Below are 25,112 nucleotides of genomic sequence, written 5' to 3' on the forward strand. Positions count from 1 at the left end.
TGTGTGGAATGGCTGGCTAAGGATTGTGAAGGCGCCGCCCGCCTGGTACAGCAGCAAAGAAGTAAAAAACAAACCCACCGATAGTTCAGTGGAACCAAAACTCAACTGGTTGGGTTTGGTGGATGTTCCGGGTGTATCCGACAGATGCGACCTGACAGCACAGTTTAAATGAAACTGCAGTTTGACCTTTACTAAACGTTGGACATCAGCAAATCTGAAAAACATCAGGTGAATAAACAGTCTACCACCAAGCGTTAGCCGGTGTTGTTCACAGCATCGCCTGACGTTTATTCCACTCCGTGTTATTTTATGGTTGTCCAGTCAACAAGAAACACGTGCATTATATTTCTAATCTAATCTGTCCTGGATTATATTGTAGCTCTCTCTAGCTAGATGCAACAGCAGGGCTAGGTTTCTGCTATCGTGGGTTTTTACAGACAGGATTTTAACATTTTATGGTTTAAGCTATCAACAGCACCGCTCTGTCCCTGCCGCACCAGACATGCTAGCACCTAATTAGCAACCTAGCCGTGTGGACATTGTACCGTTGGGCTAACGCTGACTAGCCGCCGAGCTAACGAGGCTACGTTGCCACAACAATGGACGACTCTGGTATCAAGAAGCAGAACTGGGACGTGAAGGAAACGGAGTTATTTCTGGAAATCCTCAAGGAGCTGGACATGAAGAAATGCTTAGACGGTAGGAAAGTGAGGAATAATAAACTCTTTAAGGTGGCACACAGGAGAATGATAGCGGCTGGCTATCACAGATCTGTGGACCAATTAAAGTTTCGCTGGAAACTTCTAAAAAGTGCGTACTACAAGTGCAAGAGAGAGCCCGAATCTCCGGCCCCGACCAAAATACAGGGTTGGTGGCGATATGAAAAGACGATGATAGCTATCATGGAGTCCAGACACCCCTTGGTCGGAGCTGGAGTCAACTCTGACAGGAATGATGAAGTGACAGAAGACTCGGATGGAGATGCATCAATGCTGCACTGGCCGCAGCCCTGCCCGGACAATTCCTCTCAGAACCTGGATTTAATTGTAGGGGTCTGATGAGTCTGTCATTAGATCGTAATTACTGTGATTTCGTTTATTTCATGTGTTGTCTAGATGCATGCATTCATTACACAACTGTGTGCTCACTGCGAATACGTTTCTGGGATGTTTTGATATAGACTCATTTACTGGACACACCTGTAGCTATAATTAATGCAGACAAATACAACAGCTGTGCGTTAAATCCTGCCTTCATGACAGTATAATTAAGTTAAAAACTGTTTTAAAAAGGTGTTGATTCAACTTTATGGTCCAGTTGGAGTGATGTTGGAATTATAGTATGCATTGATTTTAACATCTCCCATCACTAAATATTAGAAATACTTCCACAACACTGCATAACGCAATCTAATTTTGTTTATTCCTTTTACTGAAACAGGAAATGTATTTATTGAAATGCACAACACATAATTTACGTAATATAATGTTCATTGGTTCTACATTAAAGAAATCCAGTTACATTCAAGTGCCATTCATAATGCTTGCATATAATATTTTGAAATTATCAAAAGAAATTACAGCCTCCAAAATGATCATAAAGTTGAGTCAATAGCATTTCAACAATAACTAGGATTTATTGCAGGGCTGTTTTATAAAACTGCATTAGTTTCACCTTGGACCTATTAAACCGGTAACTGAGTGTAATTGGACTTAACATGGGTTGTGGAAAATAATTGTTTCAGCAACATATGGCCATACAACAACCTAAGTCTGTTTTCTTGCCATATCTATTGGTCTGTGGCATTTTTCCTGCTATCGTTTCATTTGTCAATATTTTTCTTTAAGACTATAAAATGTGGAAGAAGGGTAAAAAAATGCCTGTTCTTAGAGCCCGAAGTAGCATCGTCATTACTTGCTTGGCCAATCAGCAGTCGAAAACCCAAAGACATTCATTTTACACCCATAAAACCGAGAAAAGCAGCAAGTCCTCACGTCTGAGAAGCTGGAACCAGCAAATATCGGTCAGTTGACTGAGTTCTCTTTGTATACTGTGGATGCATTTCAAGAATTAGCAGTAACCTGCTTTCAGAAACAACATCATGGGAGAAATTGAATTTACCGTCAAACTTACTGGTTTCTTTGCTGCAAAAAACAGCTTTCTTGATTCAAAGGATGCATGTCAAAAAGACCCAGGACAGGGAAACTTGGCTGTGGCAGCAGTTATGCGGGGAGGGGAGAAATCTGATTACAGACCGTCAAACAGGATTTTACATGTTATCTGATTTCTTGCCTTAACGTGATTTGTTATAGTAATCAGTCGCAGTGCTTCTCTCTGTCACTATATGGTGTTGATGCATTGGCACCGCTCTTACCATATATGATCAATATCAGTCCAAACAACTACGTATTTTACTGGACGTTATAAAGCACAGTAGTACAATTCTTTAAGTATAGGCATATCTACTGTAGTGTTGTAAGCATATGGCTAATGGATTGGCGATAGTAAACTGCTGCTTTAAATTTTTCTACTAAACTTGATTTGTACACATCAAAGGTTACAATGAGAGCAGTGTGTCTCCAGATTTTAGGCATTAAGATATTCTTCATGGCAGCTCAGCTTTTTTACTTTGAACAGTGGCACATACAGTATTTGTTCATGTTGCTGCTTTACTTTAAAAAAAGCTAAGACTGTGCTCACTGTAATATATTTGTCTAAGTGGTCCTTTTAAAATTCAAAACTGAAAGCCCCTCCAATACATATAACTGGTTCCTGATAACTTTTTTTTACCATTTAGGGCAATGCTTTCAGTTAATATATTTTTATCACAGGTGATTATCTCTAAGGCTGCAACTAACCATAGTTTTTATTATAATTTAAATCATGAAAAATCTGAATCTGAATATTTGTCTTGCCAAGGCGATTTAATCAAATGGCTTGTTTTATTTGACCAAATATATTCAGTTTACTATCAGATATGACAAAGAGCATCGCGGCGTCATTATTTGAGAAGGTGGAACCAGTGATTTTCTTTTTTTTTTCCTTGATAAATAACTAAATTTCTTGATTATCAAATAGTTGATATTTCTGTTGTTGCTTAATTGTCTTACAGTATTATTGTATATGACATGTGATGTGTGTAACCATTGTAACTGTGGGAAACGTGATGGTATTGTGTTGTAGGTGGTCCTGTGATTCACACCCCTAGTTTTTAGGTGATTGTTGAACTATTATTAGCGGGTTGATGTTTCCACTCAAATCTGTTCTCTACTTTCCTTTAGATCAAAATGGACCCTGAGATGGACTCACAGCTGAAGATTGGTTTCATTGGTGCAGGGAACATGGCATTTGGCATCGTAAAGGGCATGTTGTCTGGTGAGTCTGGAGAGAGTTGTGGAAACAGAGCAGAGAGGATTTAAATAAAGGAGTTAACCGTCTCTTTTGTGTTCGCATTGAAGGAAATGTTCTTCCTCTAAACGTCAAAGTCAGCGCACCATCCTCCAGGAACCTGGGACGCTTTCAGGTGCTTAATTCCTTCTTTACTTTTCTGTCAGCTCTCAGCAGGGTGAGTTGGATTGTAGGAGGAAATGCAGGCGGCCAGAAGCTCACATAATCTGTATTGCCATATAAATATAGATTAAGACAATCAACAAGACAAGAAGGTAATAATAATAATCTTTATTTATAGAGCATTTTCAAAACAGTGTTACAAAGTGCTTTCACAAGAGCAAAGAAAAAGATACACTGTAAAAGCAGGAAGAAAGATATGAAATTGAAATACAGTTTGTTTTAAGAAGAGACTTTAAAGAGTTCACTGACTCAGCCGCCCTGATTTCCTTGGTGAGGCTGATCCAGAGTGTTGGGCCCCTGACTGCAAACGCTCTGTCCCCTTCAGATTTCAGTCTAGACTCAGGAACAGTCAAAAGGTCCTGAGGATCTCAAGATACATGCTGGTGCATATGTGACTAAAAGGTCAGAGATATAACAGGGCGAGAGGCCATGAAGAGCTTTAAAAGTAACCAGTAAAATTTTAATGTCTATTCTAAAATATACTGGGAGACAGTTTAATGAAGCTATAACAAGGGGGATGTGATCATATTTCTTTGTTCTGGTCAAAAGCCTGGCAGCTGATTTCTGGACAGTCTTGAATCGATCAATAGATTTTTTGGGTCAAGCAAGTAAAAAGGCTGTTGCAGTAATGCAGGCGTGATGATATAAAGGTGTGTAAAATGGTCTCAGTGTCCTTAAAAGTTAACATTGATCATATTTTTGATATGTTTCTCAGCTGGTAAAAACATGATTGCAAAAGCTTTGTAGTGTGCTGCTCGAATCTTGAAATTACTGTTGAACCAGACACCGAGATCCTTTGAAACAGGCCTGATATGATTCACCAGGAAACCAGCAGATGGCAGTATTTGCTTTGCCATTTGCTGGGACCCAATGACTAGGATCTCTGTTTTGTCTTGAGTTCAGCTGGAGGAAATTATTTCACATTTGACCATTGATGTGTGCACATAAGATAGTATATTACAGGGTACAAATGAGTAACTTCTGTGTAGGAATTGACAATAGATTTTCTCAAATTAGAAACTTGTGTACATGAGTTATTAGATCACAATGTTGAACAATCTGTTCAATCTATCCAATAAATTTAAGGGATGTTAAAGTTAACATAACATCGAATATTCAGATTTTTTTGAGTCCAAAAATAAAACTCTTTAGAGTTAATACAAATTAGGTCTGCAAATAATGATTATTTTCAGCATTGATTAATCTGCAATTTATTTCCTTGTTTAATTATATTGTCTATGAAATGCCAGAAAACTGAAAAATGCAGGTTATTATTTCTGTCATGCCAAGGTGGTGTATACAAATAGCTTGTTTTATTCAACTAATAGTCCAAAATCCAAAGATATTAGATTAGAACAGAGCAAATCCTCACAATAGTGAAGCTGGAACCAGAGAATGTTTAGTGTTTTCTCTTGACAATGATGATTAATCTGTTATTAAAACGGTTTCCAATTAATTTTCTGTCGATCAACTAAATGATTAATTGAGTAATCTTTTCAGCTCTAACACAAATGTTATTTAAATTCAATTGTTAAGAGACATCTGGGTCAGTAACATCCCTTTCATTTGCTTTCAGGAGCTCGGTATTCCCGTCTCTCACTCCAACACAGAGGTAGTCTGTGGGTCAGATGTGGTTTTTGTAGCCGTCAAACCCCACCTGGTTCCACTAGTTCTCAATGAGGTCTCACAACACATCACTGAACGACACATTATTGTGTCTGTTGCAGCTGGAGTAACACTGGCGACACTGGAAGAGGTGAGTGCCCTAGCACATGTGTACTGACTTTAAACTAACTGGTAGTTCTGTGGTGATCTAAAGATGAATAATGTTGTTCTTTTCTCTTTTCAATTCCAAGCTTCTGCCAGAGAATTCAGTTGCCATCAGGCTGATGCCGAATCTCCCATGTTTGGTTCAGGAAGGGGCTCTCCTGTTTGCACGGGGATCCCATGCCAAACAGGAGGACGGAGCTCTGCTTCGCTCCTTGTTGCACCGCTGTGGTTTAGTGGAGGAGGGACCTGAGGCCTGGATTGACATCCACACTGGACTGAGCGGGAGCGGAGTCGCTTTTGTGAGTGTTTCGAGATTGTATGGACTGGTGTAGTAGGACTTCCTCAAGACAAAGATAACAAAGTTAATGTCGACTGATGATAAAAATGACAGAAAATACCTGTAATTCCATAAACCTGTTCCTAAAATATGCAGTGGTGTTTTACATGTCTGTTTTCAAACTGGTTTGAACTCATTTGACTTCACCATGAAAGTCAATTTTTAGAAACTTCAGAGTTCCTTACATTACATAATGACATTGAACCTTGGATCTGCTTATATTGTCAGGGTACATATTGTTAATTGTTAATGCTTTGTAAATGCATATTGATAAGAAAAGTCTGCAATACATTTATTAATTTATTTATCCCTCATGGGGGAAAGTTTTTCACTCACGTAGGTCTAAAATACATACACACGACCTGTTGACATGCATTCATTGTTGTGGAAAGGTGGCGATGGTCCAGTGCACACTAGCTACTGCTAACCCAAATATTACAACAGAAAATAATGCAGTTTTCCAGGGGAAAAAAGGCAGACTGGAAACTCAATGATGAAAGGCAGACTGTGTCTGTCTGTTTCTTGTCTGTTTCATTTCAGTGTTCTATTGAGACATACAGAATAAAGTCTTGATAAACATGGTAGAGACGCGGGACACAATACAGAAAGACTCTTTGCAGTGGCGAATTGTCCGCATTAAATCCTCAGTAAAAATATAGATCCAGTCAGTGAAATCTAAAAAGAAAATCAAAGGCAGGTCATAAAAGCACAATCAAATATCTAGAACTCTAAGAGCAGTTACAACATTATGTTATGCTACTTAGGAAATTGTGTTTGTAATAATATGAAGTCTTTTTCTTTTTATGGATCAGCAACAGCAAGAAAATGTTACTGTGTGCGCCTTTTTGATTGTGATGCATGTGATTCCTCTCTGCAGGTGTATCTGTTTGCTGAAGCTCTGGCAGAAGGAGCTGTTAAAATGGGAATGCCAAGTGCTCTGGCACACAGCATCGCATCTCAAACTGTTCTGGTCAGTTTTTTACTCTGTTTCACTGTATCAACATTAGAAATTTTAGTGTCGCTAAAAAACTGTTTACCCTTTCACTTTCTATGTGCGTCCCCTCAGCACAATATTTGAAGCCACCGTCATTAATTTAGTTTTTGTTCCGTCTGTTGCAGGGTGCTGGGCGGTTGTTACGAGACTCTGGAAAGCATCCAGCTCAGCTCCGCTCTGAGGTCTGCACCCCAGGTGGAACAACCATCTACGGGCTTCACACCCTGGAACAGGGCGGTGTGAGGGCGTCGACCATGAGCGCCGTGGAATCCGCCACCGAGAGAGCCAGGGAGCTTGGCCGGAAGTCAGCAGCAGGATGCAGGAAATGACAGCTGCTTTTTGCCTTTTGAATTACCACTCATTGAACTTAACTGAAGCCTAACAACAAATGGAACTTTTGGCTCAACCAGTTGCCATAGAACACCAAGACAAACCTGTTTCCCCGAATCGAATGCAGTTCATACTTTTTCTTTTTCATGTCTTTGACCACATCGATTTGTCGTGAGCAAAAATGAAATATTGGCTTAATCTCGACATTGACACTGACAAGTAAATTATTTGATTATAACCCTGTGATTTATTTGAGACACTGACTACATGCACACCAATAATCCAATATTTTCTGATTTAGGCAGCAATGCAAGTAAGGTGTAACCCAAATGTGATTATTCCCATAGTTACAGATGTTGTTGTACAATAAGATGCACAATACTTCTATTTTAGTCACATTCATTGGAGGCCGTATTAACCTGTGAGCTTGAATACAGAAAGACACTGACATCATAGTAATAAAGAGGGGGACTTTAGCCATCAATCAATCAGTCCAAGAGGCAGCTTTTATAAACTTCAAGTTTGGAGTAATGCCTTACCAGCCATGATTGGGTCATTATGTGCATGTAATGTGTTGTTTCAGGTGTAATTCATCATCTACTTGCTGGCTTTGTGTACAACACAATGTTAAGAAAAATATTCATGATCTGCGATGCCAAGCGTGTAGGCTGGGGTTTTCATAAAGTGTCACTTGAGCCGGCTCCCTTTGTGCATTGCGTTATTTTTGACATCTTGAAATCAGGCATCTCCAGTGAGCAGAAGCAGTATGAAGACACACGGATCAAGTAGAAAAATAGATAGATGCAGAGGACAGTGGAATCCTGAAAGACCAAATTCACACTTCATGGCAGCAGACCTGTGTGATGGATGATGTGCAAACATTTTGATGATAATTAAGTCCTGACTCAAGCAAGAAGCCTAACATTTGCTGTTTGTAGCTTCTCAACTGTGAGGATTTTATACCTTTCTCTGTTTAATATAATTATAAATGGAATATTATGGGGATTTGGACTGTTATTCACAGTTTTTGATTTGTTTACAATATTTTTGACCAAATGTTTAGTCGATTTATCCAGAACATAATTGGCAGGTTCGCATGTAATGAAAATAACCTTTAGTTTGCCTAATCTCACCACAAGGTCCATCTAGTAGCTGTTCTTGAGCTTTTGTTGATATGTCATGGTCCTTATCAGATATAGGAAGCCCTGCTGTCCATCACGGACTTATGCTGATGAAGATCATGTGACATGATTGAAATCTCCAGAACAGCTACTAAATCTGTTATAATTTGGATTTTATACATTCTATAAAGAGAAGACACAGGTATGATTGTTATGAAACCATGATGAATAAAAAAAATGGTTAAATGCTTTAAAATATCTAAAACAGAAAGTGAAAATATGGGCCAGACGTATTTTTGCCACTCCTTAGTCACTGGATCACCAGGTTTAAGGGCTGGGGAAATTAGTTTTACAGCATAACATGCAAAAAACACTAAAAGCTTGTCATTCTAGGACAAAGGCTAAACATACAGAAAGTGTAAACTAAATTTAGATCCCATCTCCTGTGTAAAATACTGTAAGAAATTAACCTTGGAGGTCACAAATCACATTTTTCCAACATTACCGAGTCACTACGTGAGATTTAACACGTAAGGTTAGCATCAGGCAACATTAATGATGAATAACTCCCCTCCCCCCTTCCTCTAAGATCACACAATCGGCGCTGCTCCTCGCTTCCTCCTCTTCCTCCTCTTCCTCCTTCCCGTTGTCACTCACGACTGGAGAAGCACGCGTTTTATCCGCCGGCCTGGTTTCTCACCGACAAGACAAAAAAACCCACAGCAGTAAGTAACGTTAACGCTGACTGACAGCCGGGGTTTTGAGTCCGGGGATTAGTGTTGGGATTAATTTAAAGAACATTTCGGGAAATGAATGGATATTGAGTGTTTTTTTGTTTTTTTTAGACAGCACGCACGGACTCGGCTCGTGTTAGCCGAGGCTAGCTGACGGCTAGCTGACCGGGGCAGCATGCTAGTGCTAACGCTGCACAGAGCGGCTGTCACGCCGGCCGGACACCGGCTTCAATGGCCGCTGTTTTAAATAACCAACAAAAATGAAAACCGAATTCTTTAGTGTCACATTTTAAAACTACCAGCGTTGTTTCTTGACGGTACATTATGCTTACTAGGACGCACTTACAAATGATGGAAGAAGGCTAATGTTAAAGGGAGCAGGGCACACCTTTTGATGATGACAGCTCTGTGGAGGCTTTGAACTCACGTTACCTTTCTTTTACTGTGAAACATCTTGGACGACAGGCTTTTCTTTATGACAATACACATTTATGACCTTTAGTGAAAGTGTTGACGTGTAAAACCCCCATTTAAACATGTTAGCTCAGTGGATCTAAACTGATCTTTTCAGATTTGGGGTTAAGGATGGCTAAGACCTGTGTTAAGAGGCTGTAGGTATTATATTTCGACTTTAAACTGATATATCAATGGTAAGTGAAGCCTCTGCTTTACTGGAGAGTTCTTGAGCAAATCACTGTACCCCACCTGTCCTGGGGTGTAAACTGCCCCACAGGAGTCAAGGGATAAAACATTATAAGTAAAGCAAATTGTATTTGATTGCACCCGCCAGCAGTATTCAAAGGTACTGCAAACAGGAGACAAGATTGTGGATATTTGGCAAAGGTTATTTGAGGTGACCTCCCCAAATTATGACATGCGCAATGAAATAAGTGTGAATTGTCATCAAATCCCACTTAAAGACCAAAACCAACACTGAATTTACCCTACTAACAAGTATTGTTTGTGTATCTAAAGCCTGATGTAACATATCTGTGCAACAGAGCTCTATTGTTGTCCAAAAAATATTAATAACACATCAGTCACACCGTTGCACTGGGTGACCTGTTCCTTCATTACGATTAACTGTAGTTTATTTTTAGTCAATCCCACATACACCTCCTGCTGCCAGAAATACTCACGAAAGCACCAAATGTGGCTTAATGTGCTGCTTAAAATAGTCTGCTTTTTCCTCCTGTTTTCAGTCACATTTGTTAAACAATTCAGTGCCCAGCCTTATTTTAAAAATGAAAGTTAACTTGGAGTTAGAGGGTTAACAAACGGGGTGGAGAAGTCGAAAAGTATTGAGAGATGAGCTACCACTTTGTTGATTTGGTGTTTTCAAGGGATTTGTTGACAATAAGAAAAATATAGAATATCTCCAGCCTTACCCTTTTTTATTAAATAGCCTAAATGTTGGGGTTTTATTTTTACACTTGCTGCCAATTGAGCTGCATTAACAAGGGGCACATCCTGAAAGCTCCCATAAAGAAAGCACCACAAAATATCAAATGTGGGAGAGCAATCCAGCACATTAATGCAGGTGCAGTTGCCAGCATGGCTTATGTTCTGCATACAAGACTGCCATTTCTTTAATTTGTAACGTCAGTACTATTGTGTTTGACTGGCTAATTGGATTGAAGGATTTTGATAGGACTGCTTTAACAGCAAGTACTCATTTTTGATGATGGAGAGGAAAATAAACTGTCCCCAGAGCTTTTTCAACTGAAGAGGGGAGAAAAACAGATAAAAGGGGGAAAAAGCTTTAGGATGCGTCCAAGTTGTTGCTTAATATCAGATCATTTGATTTTTGCCACTAATGGTGCAGGTATTTTCCATATTCATCGTCCAAGACTGAAGGGGGTAACCATGTGAAATCTGTAGATGACAGTTTCATGTTGAGAGATTAATTTAGAGAAATCTTTAATACCTAGCTTCTTTCCCTTCATCTTGCATTCAGAATTTGACAAGTGAGTATCCCTTTTAACATTGACATTTACCTCCATTTGAGTTTTGTTTTTCCTTTTGGCCATATTTATATCCTTTAGTATCAGTTTCCTTGTTTTGCAAGGTGGTGATTGTTAAACTTCTTTTTCAATGGCTTGCGGTTAACTGGATGAAAAGAACGTGTTGGACATTTAACTCTTATACTAGTTTAAGCTCAACACCGTTTACCAAGGAAGGTGAGTTAACAGCTTGAGCAAGATTTTCTAATAAATATGAATCAGGAAATGCCTTCCCAAAACAGTGTCCAAATCCCTTTCAGTGGTGCATTAGTGTTCATCAATATTACTAACATGGTGAAACATAAAGGGAATGCATTTCCTGTAATGTCGTAAAAACAGCATGGCCTACGCAATGTGATTTGTTAACAGCGCAAAACCTCATTACCTACTGAATTAATTAGTTTGCTTGTATGAGCATGTCTGTGCTTTTCACAGATCCATCAAGGTTTTTTTAATTGAAATGCCTCTTTTAATATTTTGCCTTAAACTTGTCACTCCCACACTCCTTTTGCATGCTCTCATGTCATTGTGTCAAGATTTGTCAAGTGCTGTGCCTCTTTTTTATTTTTGAAATGAAAAGAATAAAATTTTTTTACTAAGAACTATTTGCAATACAGTTATGGGGAAAATATCTCTAACCTAATTGGTGGTTAGACATTTGTTAATTTGTGTATATTGAAAATTCATTTCTAATCTTTTGACTGTAGCTGAATGTTGTGAATAATTAAAAGGAACTAAGTGCTCTTGGTTGTCAAAATGCTGAGGTAAATGCATCTTATGAAAACATAATTAAACAGAACAGATGATACTACATTAGTATACACATACATTCACTGAAATGCCTTTGCAGGATGCGCAGAAGAACATTGGCTTTGTGTTATAAGGGCACTTTACTTTTTTCATACATGTTGGAGCCAGACCAATAGATTAGCTTGCAGATATTATCGGCCAGAAAATTAACGGAGAGACTTAAGACGAATCCTTCAATCATGTTATGAGCGTTATCGCTCCCCTGTTGGCAACATGAGTTTGGAAAGCCACAAATCCACCACAAAACACAGCAGTCAGCTGACATAATCAGCAGTACTGTGTTTATTTTTAAACTGCATTATGTCATGTTATCTTGGTGAGGTCTCATCACTACACATAACAATTGTTAGGGATAATCTTTGTTCATGTTGTGTGTTTCTGAAAAGAAGGGGGAAAAAAGAATATTGGCAGATGGCAACTGGCATTTTACAGTCGTTATCTTTTTGAGTTTATTCCATGTGAGCTTAGCTGGATGCTCTCTTAGCTTTGGTAGAACTTATACAGTGATACTGGTGATAGTGACTTTTGACAAATCACATAGAAGTAGATTCCATTCACTAACATTTTAGGTCATTTGCATGAGTTTCGTCGAATTTCTTGCATGTTTCTTGCGTTTCTTTGGGACTGATTTGTAGACTCTATTTTGTGGTTGTACATTCAGCTTTTAAACAAGCAAATGTTGGTGTTTGACACCAACATTTGTAGTACGAGTCTAATAGATCAATCCCTTTGTGTCTCTAAACCTTCCTGCGTCTCCCTAACTAATCCAAAAGCCTGTACCTGTTGTTTTCTTTTTTTCCCCCCCTGCAACGCATAAAAGATGATGTCTAAGAAGACCCCCCAGTGCTCTGCAGTGGATCAGTCGGAGCATGATCAGCCTCCCAGCCAGTGTCATGTGGACCGGTCAGCGAACGCAGCACTGGGGTGTAGGAACAAGGTTGAATCAGGTCAAAGAAATGGAGAGACAGCATCATCGTCCCCAGAGAGCGGCAGCTTGAACGGAGATGGAAAGCGTAGCGGGAAAAGCCGGCGCCGCAAAAAACGTTCCAATCCCGAGAGTCGCCCTGAGGGGAAGGTTGACAGCAAGACCAAGAATGAAGAGAAGCCAGACAAAAGAACCAGCCAGCCACCTGACCCCTGTGCTGGGCTGATTGGCCTGCAGTCTGAGTGTGCTAATGTGTGGTTTGAGCGCAGCATCTATGAGCAAGCAGAGAGCCTCTACCAGTGCTGGTTGGCGAGCTCCTCCAATGGGACCACCCAGTCAAACCGGTCACCTCCAGCCGCAGGAAAACCCTCAAACTCTCCATCCACAGTGGGGCCATCTTCCTCGGGACTGGTGTGCCACCATGGCGATCAGGTGGCCTGCCACCATGTCGTCCAAGCTGTGTGGGTGAACAAGACGACATTTGACCAAGCAGAACGCCGCTTTGTTGAAGAATCCATGCCGTCCATTCCAAACTCTCTGGACCTCCCATCCCAGCCTAACCGCTCCATCACGCCCAGAACACCTGACGAAGGATATCAGTCTTTAGCGCCGACTCCTGCTACCCCCGTCATCCAACAAGCAGCTGTCACGCCAACCAATCGACAGTCAATTAATGGACTACCCCGCATCCCTGTGGAGCTGCTTAGAGATGTGTGGCTGGAGAAACCGCTGTATGACCGCGCAGAAGCGGCGTTCTACCAGAATCTCTACGGTAACAATTCCTCAAAACGGTCCAGCTGTGCCTCCACTTCCAGAAGTAGCGACCATCCTCAAAGCCTCGTAGAAGAGGAGGAGGAGGAGGAAGATGAGGAGGTGTTGGTGGAGGAAAAACGGGTGGTCCCGCAGGGCAAAGCAGAAGTCTTCCACGCTCTGCTCCCTATTCAGGAGGAAGAGGAGCCACCTGAGGTCCCAGCGAAGGAAGACGTGTCGGGGGCCGGAGTCCGCTACTTTGTTCATCCAGACAGTGAGCGGGTGTGGCTGGACAAGTGGCGGTATGATGCTGCAGAGAGTCGTTTCCATGGTTACAATGGCAGCGAAGCTGAGGTGGTGAAGAAGGCTCGGAGGCCAGAGGCAGCATCAGTTGCCTCCGCCGCCCCGCAGAGGGACAAGTATGACCAAACCAGGATAATGGAGCCTCTCCAGATGTTTCAGTTTTATCTTTCATTGTTTTCTTTATGTAATCATGCGTTTCCGTTTTTTTGAATGTGTCAACATTTTTCTTTTTCCTTGATCGTGTTGTTTTTTTCATTTGTCTTGGTTCATTGATTTTTTATTCCTTCTAGTCTTGTATTTAAAAAAAAAAAAAAAAAAAAAAATTCTGAATGACAGTTGTTTGTGTGAACCATTTTTCTGTTTTGCCAACTTCTCCATTTTTTTTATTTTATTTTGTATAGTTGTGTTGGGAGGTCTGGAGTGTAGATAAAATAATACACACAATAAGCCATTTTTAGATGATACATTTTGTGGTAAAAATTGTGAATATAGATCACCAATCAGGTGATTTTAAGTACAATTATTTAGTAATACGCATTCTTTTTTTTTCTTTTTCCCTGACCTCCTGTGTCCTGTTGATACATCCCTCTCCTTCCTTGCTCTTTCTTCTGTAGCATCATGAGTTCAGTGGACTTCCTGGCCCAGGAGAAGATCTGGTTTGACAAACCGCGCTATGATGAGGCAGAGAGACGCTTCTATGAGACCGTGAATGGATCCTCACAACCAACACAGGTACACACACTGTCTCAGAGGTTCTTTTTGTACAAAAAGTTTGATTATTGAATTTGCCAGATTTGGACAAAGTCAGACTTGCAGTTGTTGATTTTAAATCTCATTGTAGCCTTTCCACACTGTTTAAAAGCCATGTGATGAGATGCAGAGGTTAGACAAAGACACATTCTTTTGATATTACAGTTTTACTGAAACTTTACAGTAAAGGATGAATTGACATTGACTTCTATTCATTTGCTCTTAAGGATGTTGGAGCTCACACCATTCTGCAAGACATTGCTCGGGCCCGAGAGAACATCCAGAAATCTCTAGCAGGAGTAAGTACATGCTATGTGCTGTATCTGTATGTGAGCTATATCTGCCTCTTATCTCATATTATCCACTTTTACCCAAGTGCTGCACGTGTAGCCTGAGCAATCAAGGTCTCACTTGACCTTGCTTTATATCCATATGTCCAGGATAATGGGAAACATGTCGAAATAGGCTTTACTTTATTGCACGAATGGTCCCAAATGAGCCAGGGTCACACCTCTTGTACACGTTGATGGTTGTAAGACTGTGTACCTGTTTTATTTTGGCTGTGAAAAGGTTTAATCTGCTGCCAATCTTTATGGACAGCTCCCAACTTCATTTGGAAATGCCTCAAACATTTATTGGGGATAACCTAATCATTACTATTACGAAAAGATAAAACGTACATGCTGCATAAAAGTATTTTTTTTGGCTCGTTTGTGTCCCTATTGTATGGCCTGAAAATCTAATGAAACACAGACAAGAACCTCCAACCTTCACACAGTATGCTTTGCTGATCATTTCTGAACGAACAAAAGCAAGTGTGTAATGGTGGAACGTGTTCCCTTAATTACATATGGAATTTAATTCTTTTACCACAAAATAGGAACATTTGGGAAGATTATTACCCCTTCTTAAAGCCTTACAATAAGTTTTACATCTCTAAGATGACATAAGTCCTTCTTCAACTTGTTGTTCTGCTTAGGTTTGCAGTGGCAGTAAGTTGTTGTAGATTTTGTAACGTGAAAACCAACTAGTCTTTCTAGTGTGTTATTGGCTTGAGGCCAATGAAATGCATTTAGTGCTACATGTCAGTGACCTGAAACCAGCTGGTAGTAAAAACAGCATTTATGTAGCTGATAGTTACAACCAGAACTCCTTTATTATATCAAACATGAAATCTGTACATGCTTATGACTTCCTTGACAGATTTGAGCATTTATTTATTTATTTTTTTTTAATGATAATCATTTTGTTGTTGCTGATAGGTTAAAATAATTTGCTTTGCATACTTTTTAGCTTTAAGAAGCTTGGTGCTCAGCTGAAGTTACACAAACCTTCCTCTACAGAGACGTGTGAATGCTGTGTGTACATAGCTGCCTTTATTCTGTCATCTTCCATAACCTCCCAGCTCTACGGTGATTCTTTGTTCGCCCTATTTGCTTTCTGTTTTACACTCCTCAGTAGCACTGAGTCAGCATTTACTCAGTTCTGTTACTCCTTCCCTCCCTTTTATATGCTTGAAATTCCCTTCTTCCACCAGCTGAAGACTACATTGTGTAACAGAGGTCAACCTCCCCTGAGCCAACAGTCCCAGCTTGTAAGTGCCGCCAAGCCTTGTGTGTCCCTGGAAGCACCTGGCTTTAATAAACTCACGCTTTTAGGTTATATTTTTGTGGTGTGTTGCAGACCCCGTTCAAGTAGCTGCATATCACTTATATTCTATCAGGCTACAGCTTCTTTGTTTCTGCTGCTGAAATGGAAAATGGCCGTGTGTTGCGTGTTTACCTTAACAGTCCTGGGTTTGATAAAAGGACTAATGTTCTGGTTCGGCCATTCAATGTTGCTCTGTGTAAACTGTGTAAATCTATCTCTCTTTGCATGTTTACTGTGCAGAGCACCAGCAGTCCAGCTGATCAAGGAGAACTCATCTCTCGCATCAAGAGCCTGGAGGTGGAGAACCAGAGCTTATACAAAGGTGGGTTTGTTTGTCAACTTTGATCAAATATTAATGCACATTGTTGTTGTTTTCCCCCACGTCATGGCTATTTTAACATCCTTATGCACTGTGTGGAGACTATTAGAGCCACCATCACGATTACTTTGATGAATTACTTAACAATAGTTGTTTGTCAAACAAATTACAAATATTTATTCTAGATTTCTATATTACAAGGCTTTGCAGTTTCTCTCTCATTATAAACGGTTTTATTAAACTGATGTTCAGACACTAGCAAGAAATGACCCCCTAGCTTTGGAAACTTGTGATGTCCATCTGTCTTTATTCTTTGATATTTTGTAAACTAAACAATTGATTCAAAAGTACATAATTACTTGGAGCCCTAATCAACTAAACTGTTTCTACAGTTAATTAACTTTCCAGCCTATTGATGTTCAGAATGACAACTGTCATCAGAAGTTGTCTGAGCCCAAACTGATGTCAAAATTTTATATTACCAACTAACTATTGCAAAACACTGTTTGTGCACCTGCAAAGTGCGCCCTGCTTCATTAGTAGGATATATCTGGATATAAAGCACCAAGACAACATGTATGTGTGCAAACAAAGTTTTCCCCCATGAAAATATATTTGTTTTCCAAACATTGGAACATTATTATTACCATATGTACAAAAAGTTGGAAAAGCTAGAGCAGATTATACCTTTCACCGTGCTCTCTCTCTCACCAGCACTCTTGCTACACACACATTTTGCACTGCCATATTTCTTAGAAGACCTAAATTACAGTGCTCTTGTAACACCTGTCACATAGATGCCCTTTGGAGAATCAGGAGAGGAAGCTCGCCAAGCGTTTAGTGTTACTGTACTGAAAATCATTAATAATCGTGTGTAATTTCAGTAGCGGCACTCATTCAATCAGCGGCGACCTCTGTAATCCGATGCCGTTGTCTTTGTTGCATCATCTTCTGTCACCTGTAATTTACAATGATTGAAGCATTTATTTTCATACCTGTTCCTTTTTTTTATTCACAACACTCTCCTACCTTTCATGTATGACTCATTGACTCTTGTTCTTTAGTGGTGGATGACTTGAGGGCTGCGCTTTCCAAACTGGAATGTCGGGTAGCAGTTCTGGAGAAATCTCCTGCGTCTGTGACCCCGGCTCCCACTCCGTCAGTTCCCTACACAAATGTGAGTGTAAACGGACTGCTTTTATCGTGTTTTAGTTTTATTTTAGCTCCAGTACATCACTATAGACTCCTGTGATGATGGTTTTTAATGTGTTCAGGGCACTGCCGTCCAGCAGAAGACCAGTCCTCCGGTTAAAGAGGAGGAGGAGGAGGATGATGATATTGACCTGTTTGGTAGTGATGAAGATGAAGAGGCAGAGCAACTCAAAGAGCAGAGGTTGAAAGAGTACGCGGAGAAGAAGGCCAAGAAGCCCAGCATCATCGCCAAGTCTTCAATCTTATTGGATGTCAAACCTGTGAGTCTGTGTTCTGTCCTAATTTACTGAAAACTCAATTTCAGTTTCTACAGGAGCCTAAAACTATTAATAAACAGCACGATGCATTATTATTGACTGACACTCTGCTGCCCTTTCATCGTATGTTTCATCACCTCTCCTCCCTTACATTTTGTTTTTTTAGTGGGATGATGAAACTGACATGGCGAAGCTGGAGGAGTGTGTGCGCTCGGTGCAGGCTGACGGCCTGTTATGGGGCACGTCCAAACTGGTTCCTGTGGGTTACGGCATCAAGAAGCTCCAGATCGCATGTGTGGTGGAGGACGACAAGGTGGGAACAGACATGTTGGAGGAAGAAATCACCAAGTTTGAAGACTATGTAAGTACTGTGCAATACATTTAACTAAGTGTTTCTGCAGAAATCACACACAGAAAAGTTGAGCAACTGATGTTTTAAATATCTGGAATAAATAATCATGATGATGATGCTGCTGCATGTGTGATTTAACAGTGTACCTGCAGGTCTTAAAATCTTAAAGCACTGAAGAAGTAGGCTGTAATTTATACCAATTTGAATGAATAAACGAAAGGGAGGAAAAAACATGCAACAGTCATTGTGATCATGGTGGTTGTTTTATTGGGTGGATTTTTAAGAATTTTGCCCAAATCAGAAGTGGTTGACAGTCAACTAGGCTTAAACTCAAAGGCTCTGTGTGAATCTGATATATTGTTTTGGTCAATCTTAGGCTTTTTTTTAAACCTATGCACTATTTTCACATTTTGGGGTCGAAATGACTAGTAGGTACAAAATGTTTTGGAATCTTTGCAGTAGATGGCTTCAGCCGGCTGTAGTTGGGCTCCCGTCAAAATTATGTTCACAAAAAGTGCTTCTTTTTGCCACCGATAGGCTCTGACTGTTATATGAAGTGTCTGACAACATCATGGAAATGATCCCTAGAAACAGAAGTCTTGTTCAAGGATATATTCTTGCTCTTAAATCTCATGAGGGGTGTTGGAGTAATGTTAGCATATAACGTCTTGCTAGCAGTTCCCTCAATGTACACAACAAACATCCCTCTCCAACTCTGACTTACCGGCGTCTTCATGCAACAACTCACCTCTCACAAGATTTCAGAGCGAGACTTCTGTTACTTGTTTATAACAAAGGGTCTTACTCGTAGGGATCTTTCCATGATGTTGTCAGACACCTCGTGTAACAGTCTGAGTCTGTTGATGGCAAAAAAGAGAAGCACTTTTGTGGATGTAATTTTAACAGGTGCTACTGCCCCAAAGGAATACGTTGCGGCTGCCGGCTGAAGCCATCTACTGCATGGATTACAAAACTTTTTGTACCTGCTAGTCATTTTGACCCCAAAATGTGAAAATAGGGCCCAGGTTTAAAAATACTGTAATTACCCTTTTAGACACATAACCAAATGTAAAATACTGACAGGTAAAGTATATTGTGCTCCCAGTTTATTTGGTTCACCTAGCTAAAACTAATGCAGCATTAATATACCAGTCCTGCAGTAAATCCCACCTTCATTAAAGTTGTATGTTCAGTTTTTGTTGACGCAGTTTATTAAGCTTTGGTAAGTTAGGATGATGTAGTTTGTGGTGCTATTAAATGGCATTACACCGAGGGGGTTTTCTTTTTACTACATTGATATAAATGAGGATAAACTATTAGAAACACCTCAATTCAACAGCACCACTCCAAAATGACCATAAACACCTCTACAGTAAAAACTGATTACAACCTTTATGAAGGTAGGATTTATTGCAGGGCTGTAGCCTGCATTACATTTTAGCTAGGTGTACCTAATAAACTGGTAACTGTACATGTTAGTGAATTTGCCTCTCAGGCACTGTCAGCCCCTTGAGCCTCATCTGACCACATGAGGGCAGCAAACAGCTGAGAGGTTAGGTGCGTTTGACTTCACACGGCGCTGCGTAGCACTGACTTAACGTGATGCATGCTGGATTTAAAATAAAGCATGCTGGTTATAAATTGTCTCAGACTTTCGCCGGCGCTGCAAAAGGTCACCATGACACACACAACATTAAAACCTCGCGCACCTATTGTAATTCAAACAGTAACTTGACCGTTTTGCAAGAGATGTTTGAAATCATTGTATAATTTCCCAGGTGTGAGGGTGTCTAGAGATTAACCCTGGTAAACTCATTTAAGTTTCTTTTTGCTCTGTTTCAGATCCAGAGTGTTGACGTAGCAGCTTTCAACAAGATCTGATTCCAGTGTCTCTGTCTTTTGTCATGCCTTGTTTCTCTGCTGATTGTGTCAACGGTTAATAATAATAAAAACAGACTCTTGCACTGAAGTTATTGTCTCGTGGATTAACACAAATGGACAAATTTAGTATTTTTGTCCCAGGTTTTACAGGATAGGTTCACCCAAATGACAAATACCTCTAGGGGTATCAAGGCAGATATTTTTGGTTTCATTAGTACACATTTTTACCAGTCTGCTTACACCTCAGTACGTTGGAGGTGCTCACAAAATCAAAACATTACATAAAAAGAAATCCAACATCTCTTTACAAAAACAATGTCCCAGTTACTCTGGATAATCCAGACCTTACCGTTTTTACTGGAACTACCTTCTACAGGAGGAAATGGTCCCTAAGAATAAACTGCTGACAGTGAGGTCTGGGGGATGTTCAGAGTAGCAGGGACATTATTTCTGCAGAGGTGTCGCTCTTGAATTTAGTAGTCAATTTTGTTACATGGTCAGCACTACTAACAAAATTCCATATACTATATATAGTATCTCAAATACTATATATAGTATCTCAAAATCTGAGCAAATGAAAATCAGAACTGTCTTCATGGCTGGATACCACTTAGTGAATTTAAAAAATACTCACTTACCCTATCAGTTGTTTTCCACAGTCTATATAATAACACTACCCAGGATTAAACATCTATCTGAAACCAGCAATGCCACATTATTCTGTGCAGTATTAAAAAAATTAAATATATATAGATATATACATACACACAGAAAAATATTTTAAAGTTCAGATAATCAAAAACGCAGTCAAAGAATTAAAATTAATCTAACTACACTGCTCAAAAAAATAAAGGGAACACTTAAACAACACAATGTAACTCCAATTCAATCACACTCCTGTGAAATCAAACTGTCCACTTAGGAAGCAACACTGATTGACAATCAATTTCACATGCTGTTGTGCAAATGGAATAGACAACAGGTGGAAATTATAGGCAATTAGCAAGACACTCCCAATAAAGGAGTGGTTCTGCAGGTGGTGACCACAGACCACTTCTCAGTTCCTATGCTTCCTGGCTGATGTTTTGGTCACTTTTGAATGCTGGCGGTGCTTTCACTCTAGTGGTAGCATGAGACGGAGTCTACAACCCACACAAGTGGCTCAGGTAGTGCAGCTCATCCAGGATGACACATCAATGGGAGCTGTGGCAAGAAGGTTTGCTGTGTCTGTCAGCGTAGCGTCCAGAGCATGGAGGCGCTGCCAGGAGACAGGCCAGTACATCAGGAGACGTGGAGGAGGTCGTAGGAGGGCAACAACCCAGCAGCAGGACCGCTACCTCCGCCTTTGTGCAAGGAGGAGCAGGAGGAGCACTGCCAGAGCCCTGCAAAATGACCTCCAGCAGGCCACAAATGTGCATGTGTCTGCTCAAACGGTCAGAAACAGACTCCACGACGGTGGTATGAGGGCCTGACGTCCACAGGTGGGGGTTGTGCTTACAGCCCAACACCGTGCAGGACGTTTGGCATTTGCCAGAGAACACCAAGATTGGCAAATTCGCCACTGGCGGCCTGTGCTATTCACAGATGAAAGCAGGTTCACACTGAGCACATGTGACAGACGTGACATGAGTCTGGAGACGCCGTGGAGAACGTTCTGCTGCCTGCAACATCCTCCAGCATGACCGGTTTGGCGGTGGGTCAGTAATGGTGTGGGGGGACATTTCTTTGTGCGGCCGCACAGCCCTCCATGTGCTCGCCAGAGGTGGCCTGACTGCCATTAGGTACCGAGATGAGATCCTCAGACCCCTTGTGAGACCATATGCTGGTGCGGTTGGCCCTGGGTTCCTCCTAATGCAAGACAATGCTAGACCTCATGTGGCTGGAGTGTGTCAGCAGTTCCTGCAAGAGGAAGGCAGTGATGCTATGGACTGGCCCGCCCGTTCCCCAGACCTGAATCCAATTGAGCACATCTGGGACTCATCATATCTCGCTCCATCCACCAACGCCACGTTGCACTACAGACTATCCAGGAGTTGGCGGATGCTTTAGTCCAGGTCTGGGAGGAGATCCCTCAGGAGACCATCCGCCACCTCATCAGGAGCATGCCCAGGCGTTGTAGGGAGGTCATACAGGCACGTGGAGGCCACACACACTACTGAGCCTCATTTTGACTTGTTTTAAGGACATTACATCAAAGTAGGAGTAGACCGGACTGTAGTGTGGTTTTCCACTTTGATTTTGAGTGTGACTCCAAATCCAGACCTCCATGGGTTGATAAATTTGATTTCCATTGATGATTTTTGTGTGATTTTGTTGTCAGCACATTCAACTATGTAAATAAAGGAGTATTTAATGAGATCATTTCCTTCATTCAGATCTAGGATGTGTTATTTTAGTGTTCCCTTTATTTTTTTGAGCAGTGTATAATAAACCACACTTTACTAAACTACACAGTACAACTTGCACTGTGTAGAGTGACATATTTTAAACATTAATATTTGATGACTACATCATTTTTATGTACTGTGTTTATTTAATCTTCTTCATGTACTATTAATGTCTTTTTTTTTTATACCATTATTTCAATCATCAGATTTAACTCCAATCAAAAACATAATTGGCATTATGGAGATTTCTTGTTATTGATTGGCTGACATTTACCAGTCTACAGTTGAAGTCAGACGTTTACATACACTTGGGTTGTGATTAAACTAAAAAATATTTCACTTTTTGGCCATAATGACCATCTTTTGTTTGGAGGAAAAAGAGTGAGGCTTGCAAGCCACAGGACACCATCCCGAACATGAAGCACAGAGGTCGCAGCATCATGTTGTGTTGGTGCTTTGCTGCAGTAGGGATTAGTGCACTTTACAAAATAGATGGGATCATGACGAAGGAAAATTATGTGGATATAATGAAGCAACATATCAAGATGGTCCCCACATGGGTCTTCCAAATGCACAATGACCTCAAGCATACTTCCAAAGTTGTGGCACAATGCCTTAAGGACAACAAAGTCAAAAGGTATCGGAGTGGCCATCACAAAACCCTGATCTCAATGACATTTGAGGATTTGTGTGCAGGACTGACAATGCGTGTGCCATCAAGGATGCGGACAAACAGGAATGAGCCAGTAAAGGCAATGCTTATAAATACTAAGTGTATGTAAACCTCTGACACACTGGGAATGTGATGAAAGAGAAATATTAATCAGAGACTATGATTAATATTTCTGTTATTCTGACACTTCACATTCTTAAAATAAAGTTGTGCTCCTAACTGACCTCAGACAGGGAATGTTTACTCAGATTAAATGTGAAGAATTGTGAAAGTTTAAATGTATTTGGCTAAGGTGAATCTAAACTTCTGACTTCAACTGTAGCTTTGACAAGAGTCCGATTTGTTACTAGAGCTCTAGTTAGAACCCGAGATTATTTTCCAAGTAACGTGAAAAATTGCACAAATTACTGACCTGGATGGATGGATCTCGTGCAGAAGGTGATGGTAGACTGTGCTCCGAGACACACTGCAGGGTAGAGAGGCAGGTTGGTCTAATTCCTTTGCAGGAGGTGGCAGAGAAGACCTGCATGCAGTCCAGGAACACTCTGATCCTCGTTTCCCTGGCAGAAAGCGGAAGAGGACGCTCTGCAGCGAAGAATCCACGAGAGAGAAAGTGGAGGATAAAATTTAATAGCAGATCAATAAATTGTTTGATACATTATGACAATATACAAACGTCCTGATAAGTCTTTGGTTTTGTCCATCAGGGAATGATTTATTTCCCCCAGTCAACATTGGACTCAACAGCTAAACACTCTTCAACTTTTAGATTTTAAAATTTTGATTTTAGCCTTGTTATACAAGCTAAACCAAGTCACAACATGGAAATTATTTTACTGTATATAAAAACTTAACTTTGTGGACAGCCTCTCCTTTTCTGTTGCTGTTTTGTGTCCTGCACCTACACTCTATTAGAGTTGGAGAGTTGTGCATTAAAAAAGTCATGTATGATCATAATTCATAACCCCACTTTACTCACCAGTTGGATTTTCTTCTCTCAGTCTACTTACAGGAAAATTGTTGGGTTTTATTCTCATAAGTCGACTGTCGACATGCTAACATTGCCATCTCTACATCCGCTGTGGCAATTTGGGGCAGGCTCCAACAAAACAATGTCACAAGCCTCTTAAAGCTTTCAAAACTATTTTTGAGAAGTTTGTTTCTAACAGATCAGATATTAGCCCCAGTATTAGCTATTGTGGCTAACTGAGGATCTACTTCTGGGACAACTTTATATAAACATTTATGAGAATAAGAAGATACCGGAATTCCTTTTTAATGCACTAAATTATTTGGGGCCCAAACAGATTGCCTGTCAATCAAACACAACAGCACTTAATAACTATTCAAATGCCCCTGCAAACAATTCCACTAAGTTTAAAACTTAAATAATGGAGAGCCTTACTTTGAATATTCTTGTAAGTGAGTCACAGTGCCACATGTAGGCCGTCCCGCTCGGCCTCCTAGTAGACCCCGCAGCACCTGGCCCCAGGTGTCAAACTGAGAGCTCCCTGTGTGCTGTGAACAGGCTTAATGACAGCGGGCGGAAATCTGCAAAGGAAAAGAACTTTCAAGTGAGTGGATGTGGGTGAGAAACTGCCAGTAAAGTGCCAATTCAGACCATCAGATTGGTGCTACTCACACTTAAGTAGATAATTTCTGTAGTCCAACGTGGAAACATATGCAGAATCGCATGTTTCTATTTATGCATAAGTAAAAAGAAATTGGGCACATTTTGAAATCATGATTGAACCAAGAAACTGCGATTGGGGGGGGGGGTGACAGCTTATCTACTAAAAAGAGGAAGAACATTTTCAAACTGGAAATGAATCATGACAAGCAGTGGCCCACATAAACCTGCAGAAGAAGGGGGTCCTCATTTTCTGTTTGCACTTTTTACACTTGCTTTGCATGAGAGCAGAATGAAAGGGTTTGATCACTGCAAGACTGGTGCTGGATTTGCTGTGCTTTTCAAAGGTGATGG

At 40.5% G+C, this 25,112-nt stretch overlaps 2 protein-coding genes and 2 long non-coding RNA genes across 7 annotated transcripts; 2 read left to right on the plus strand and 2 right to left on the minus strand.

Annotated features, from left to right (window-relative positions):
- The first annotated feature begins 77 nt into the window (after positions 1-77).
- On the plus strand, positions 78-7,702 carry pycr3 (pyrroline-5-carboxylate reductase 3). Of its 3 annotated transcripts, none has more exons than XM_038715095.1 (7): positions 78-228; positions 3,282-3,375; positions 3,459-3,523; positions 5,147-5,326; positions 5,427-5,639; positions 6,555-6,647; positions 6,797-7,702. In XM_038715095.1, exons 2-7 carry the CDS (start codon positions 3,288-3,290, stop codon positions 6,998-7,000), a joined length of 843 nt encoding a protein of 280 aa, XP_038571023.1. In that variant the 5' UTR covers positions 78-228; positions 3,282-3,287; the 3' UTR covers positions 7,001-7,702. The 3 variants fall into 3 exon arrangements, with proteins under 3 accessions (XP_038571023.1, XP_038571022.1, XP_038571024.1); XM_038715094.1 differs by lacking the exon at positions 78-228 and adding an exon at positions 256-1,046; XM_038715096.1 differs by lacking the exon at positions 78-228 and adding an exon at positions 264-699.
- A 995-nt stretch (positions 7,703-8,697) lies between these two features.
- Positions 8,698-20,156, plus strand: eef1db (eukaryotic translation elongation factor 1 delta b (guanine nucleotide exchange protein)). 2 transcript variants are annotated; one of them, XM_038715085.1, is made up of 8 exons: positions 8,698-8,847; positions 14,262-14,379; positions 14,625-14,696; positions 16,288-16,369; positions 17,431-17,543; positions 17,641-17,838; positions 18,002-18,196; positions 20,030-20,156. In XM_038715085.1, the coding sequence occupies exons 2-8, from the start codon at positions 14,266-14,268 to the stop codon at positions 20,066-20,068; spliced, it is 813 nt and encodes a 270-aa protein (XP_038571013.1). In that variant the 5' UTR covers positions 8,698-8,847; positions 14,262-14,265; the 3' UTR covers positions 20,069-20,156. The 2 variants fall into 2 exon arrangements, with proteins under 2 accessions (XP_038571013.1, XP_038571012.1); XM_038715084.1 differs by lacking the exon at positions 8,698-8,847 and adding an exon at positions 12,177-13,763.
- Positions 16,977-17,562, minus strand: LOC119900292. Its single transcript, XR_005444039.1, has 2 exons — positions 17,396-17,562; positions 16,977-17,324 (listed from the first exon to the last, which is right to left on the minus strand). It is a non-coding gene; the product is annotated as an uncharacterized LOC119900292 (long non-coding RNA).
- On the minus strand, positions 18,432-24,829 carry LOC119900291. Its single transcript, XR_005444038.1, has 4 exons — positions 24,771-24,829; positions 24,534-24,679; positions 23,541-23,713; positions 18,432-19,044 (listed from the first exon to the last, which is right to left on the minus strand). It is a non-coding gene; the product is annotated as an uncharacterized LOC119900291 (long non-coding RNA).
- Between the last annotated feature and the right edge of the window lie 283 nt (positions 24,830-25,112).

This window comes from Micropterus salmoides, unplaced genomic scaffold, assembly GCF_014851395.1.
Source record: "Micropterus salmoides isolate LMB-PRFRI ecotype aquatic unplaced genomic scaffold, ASM1485139v1 Ms_hic_scaffold_13, whole genome shotgun sequence".
Classification (NCBI taxonomy): domain Eukaryota; kingdom Metazoa; phylum Chordata; class Actinopteri; order Centrarchiformes; family Centrarchidae; genus Micropterus; species Micropterus salmoides.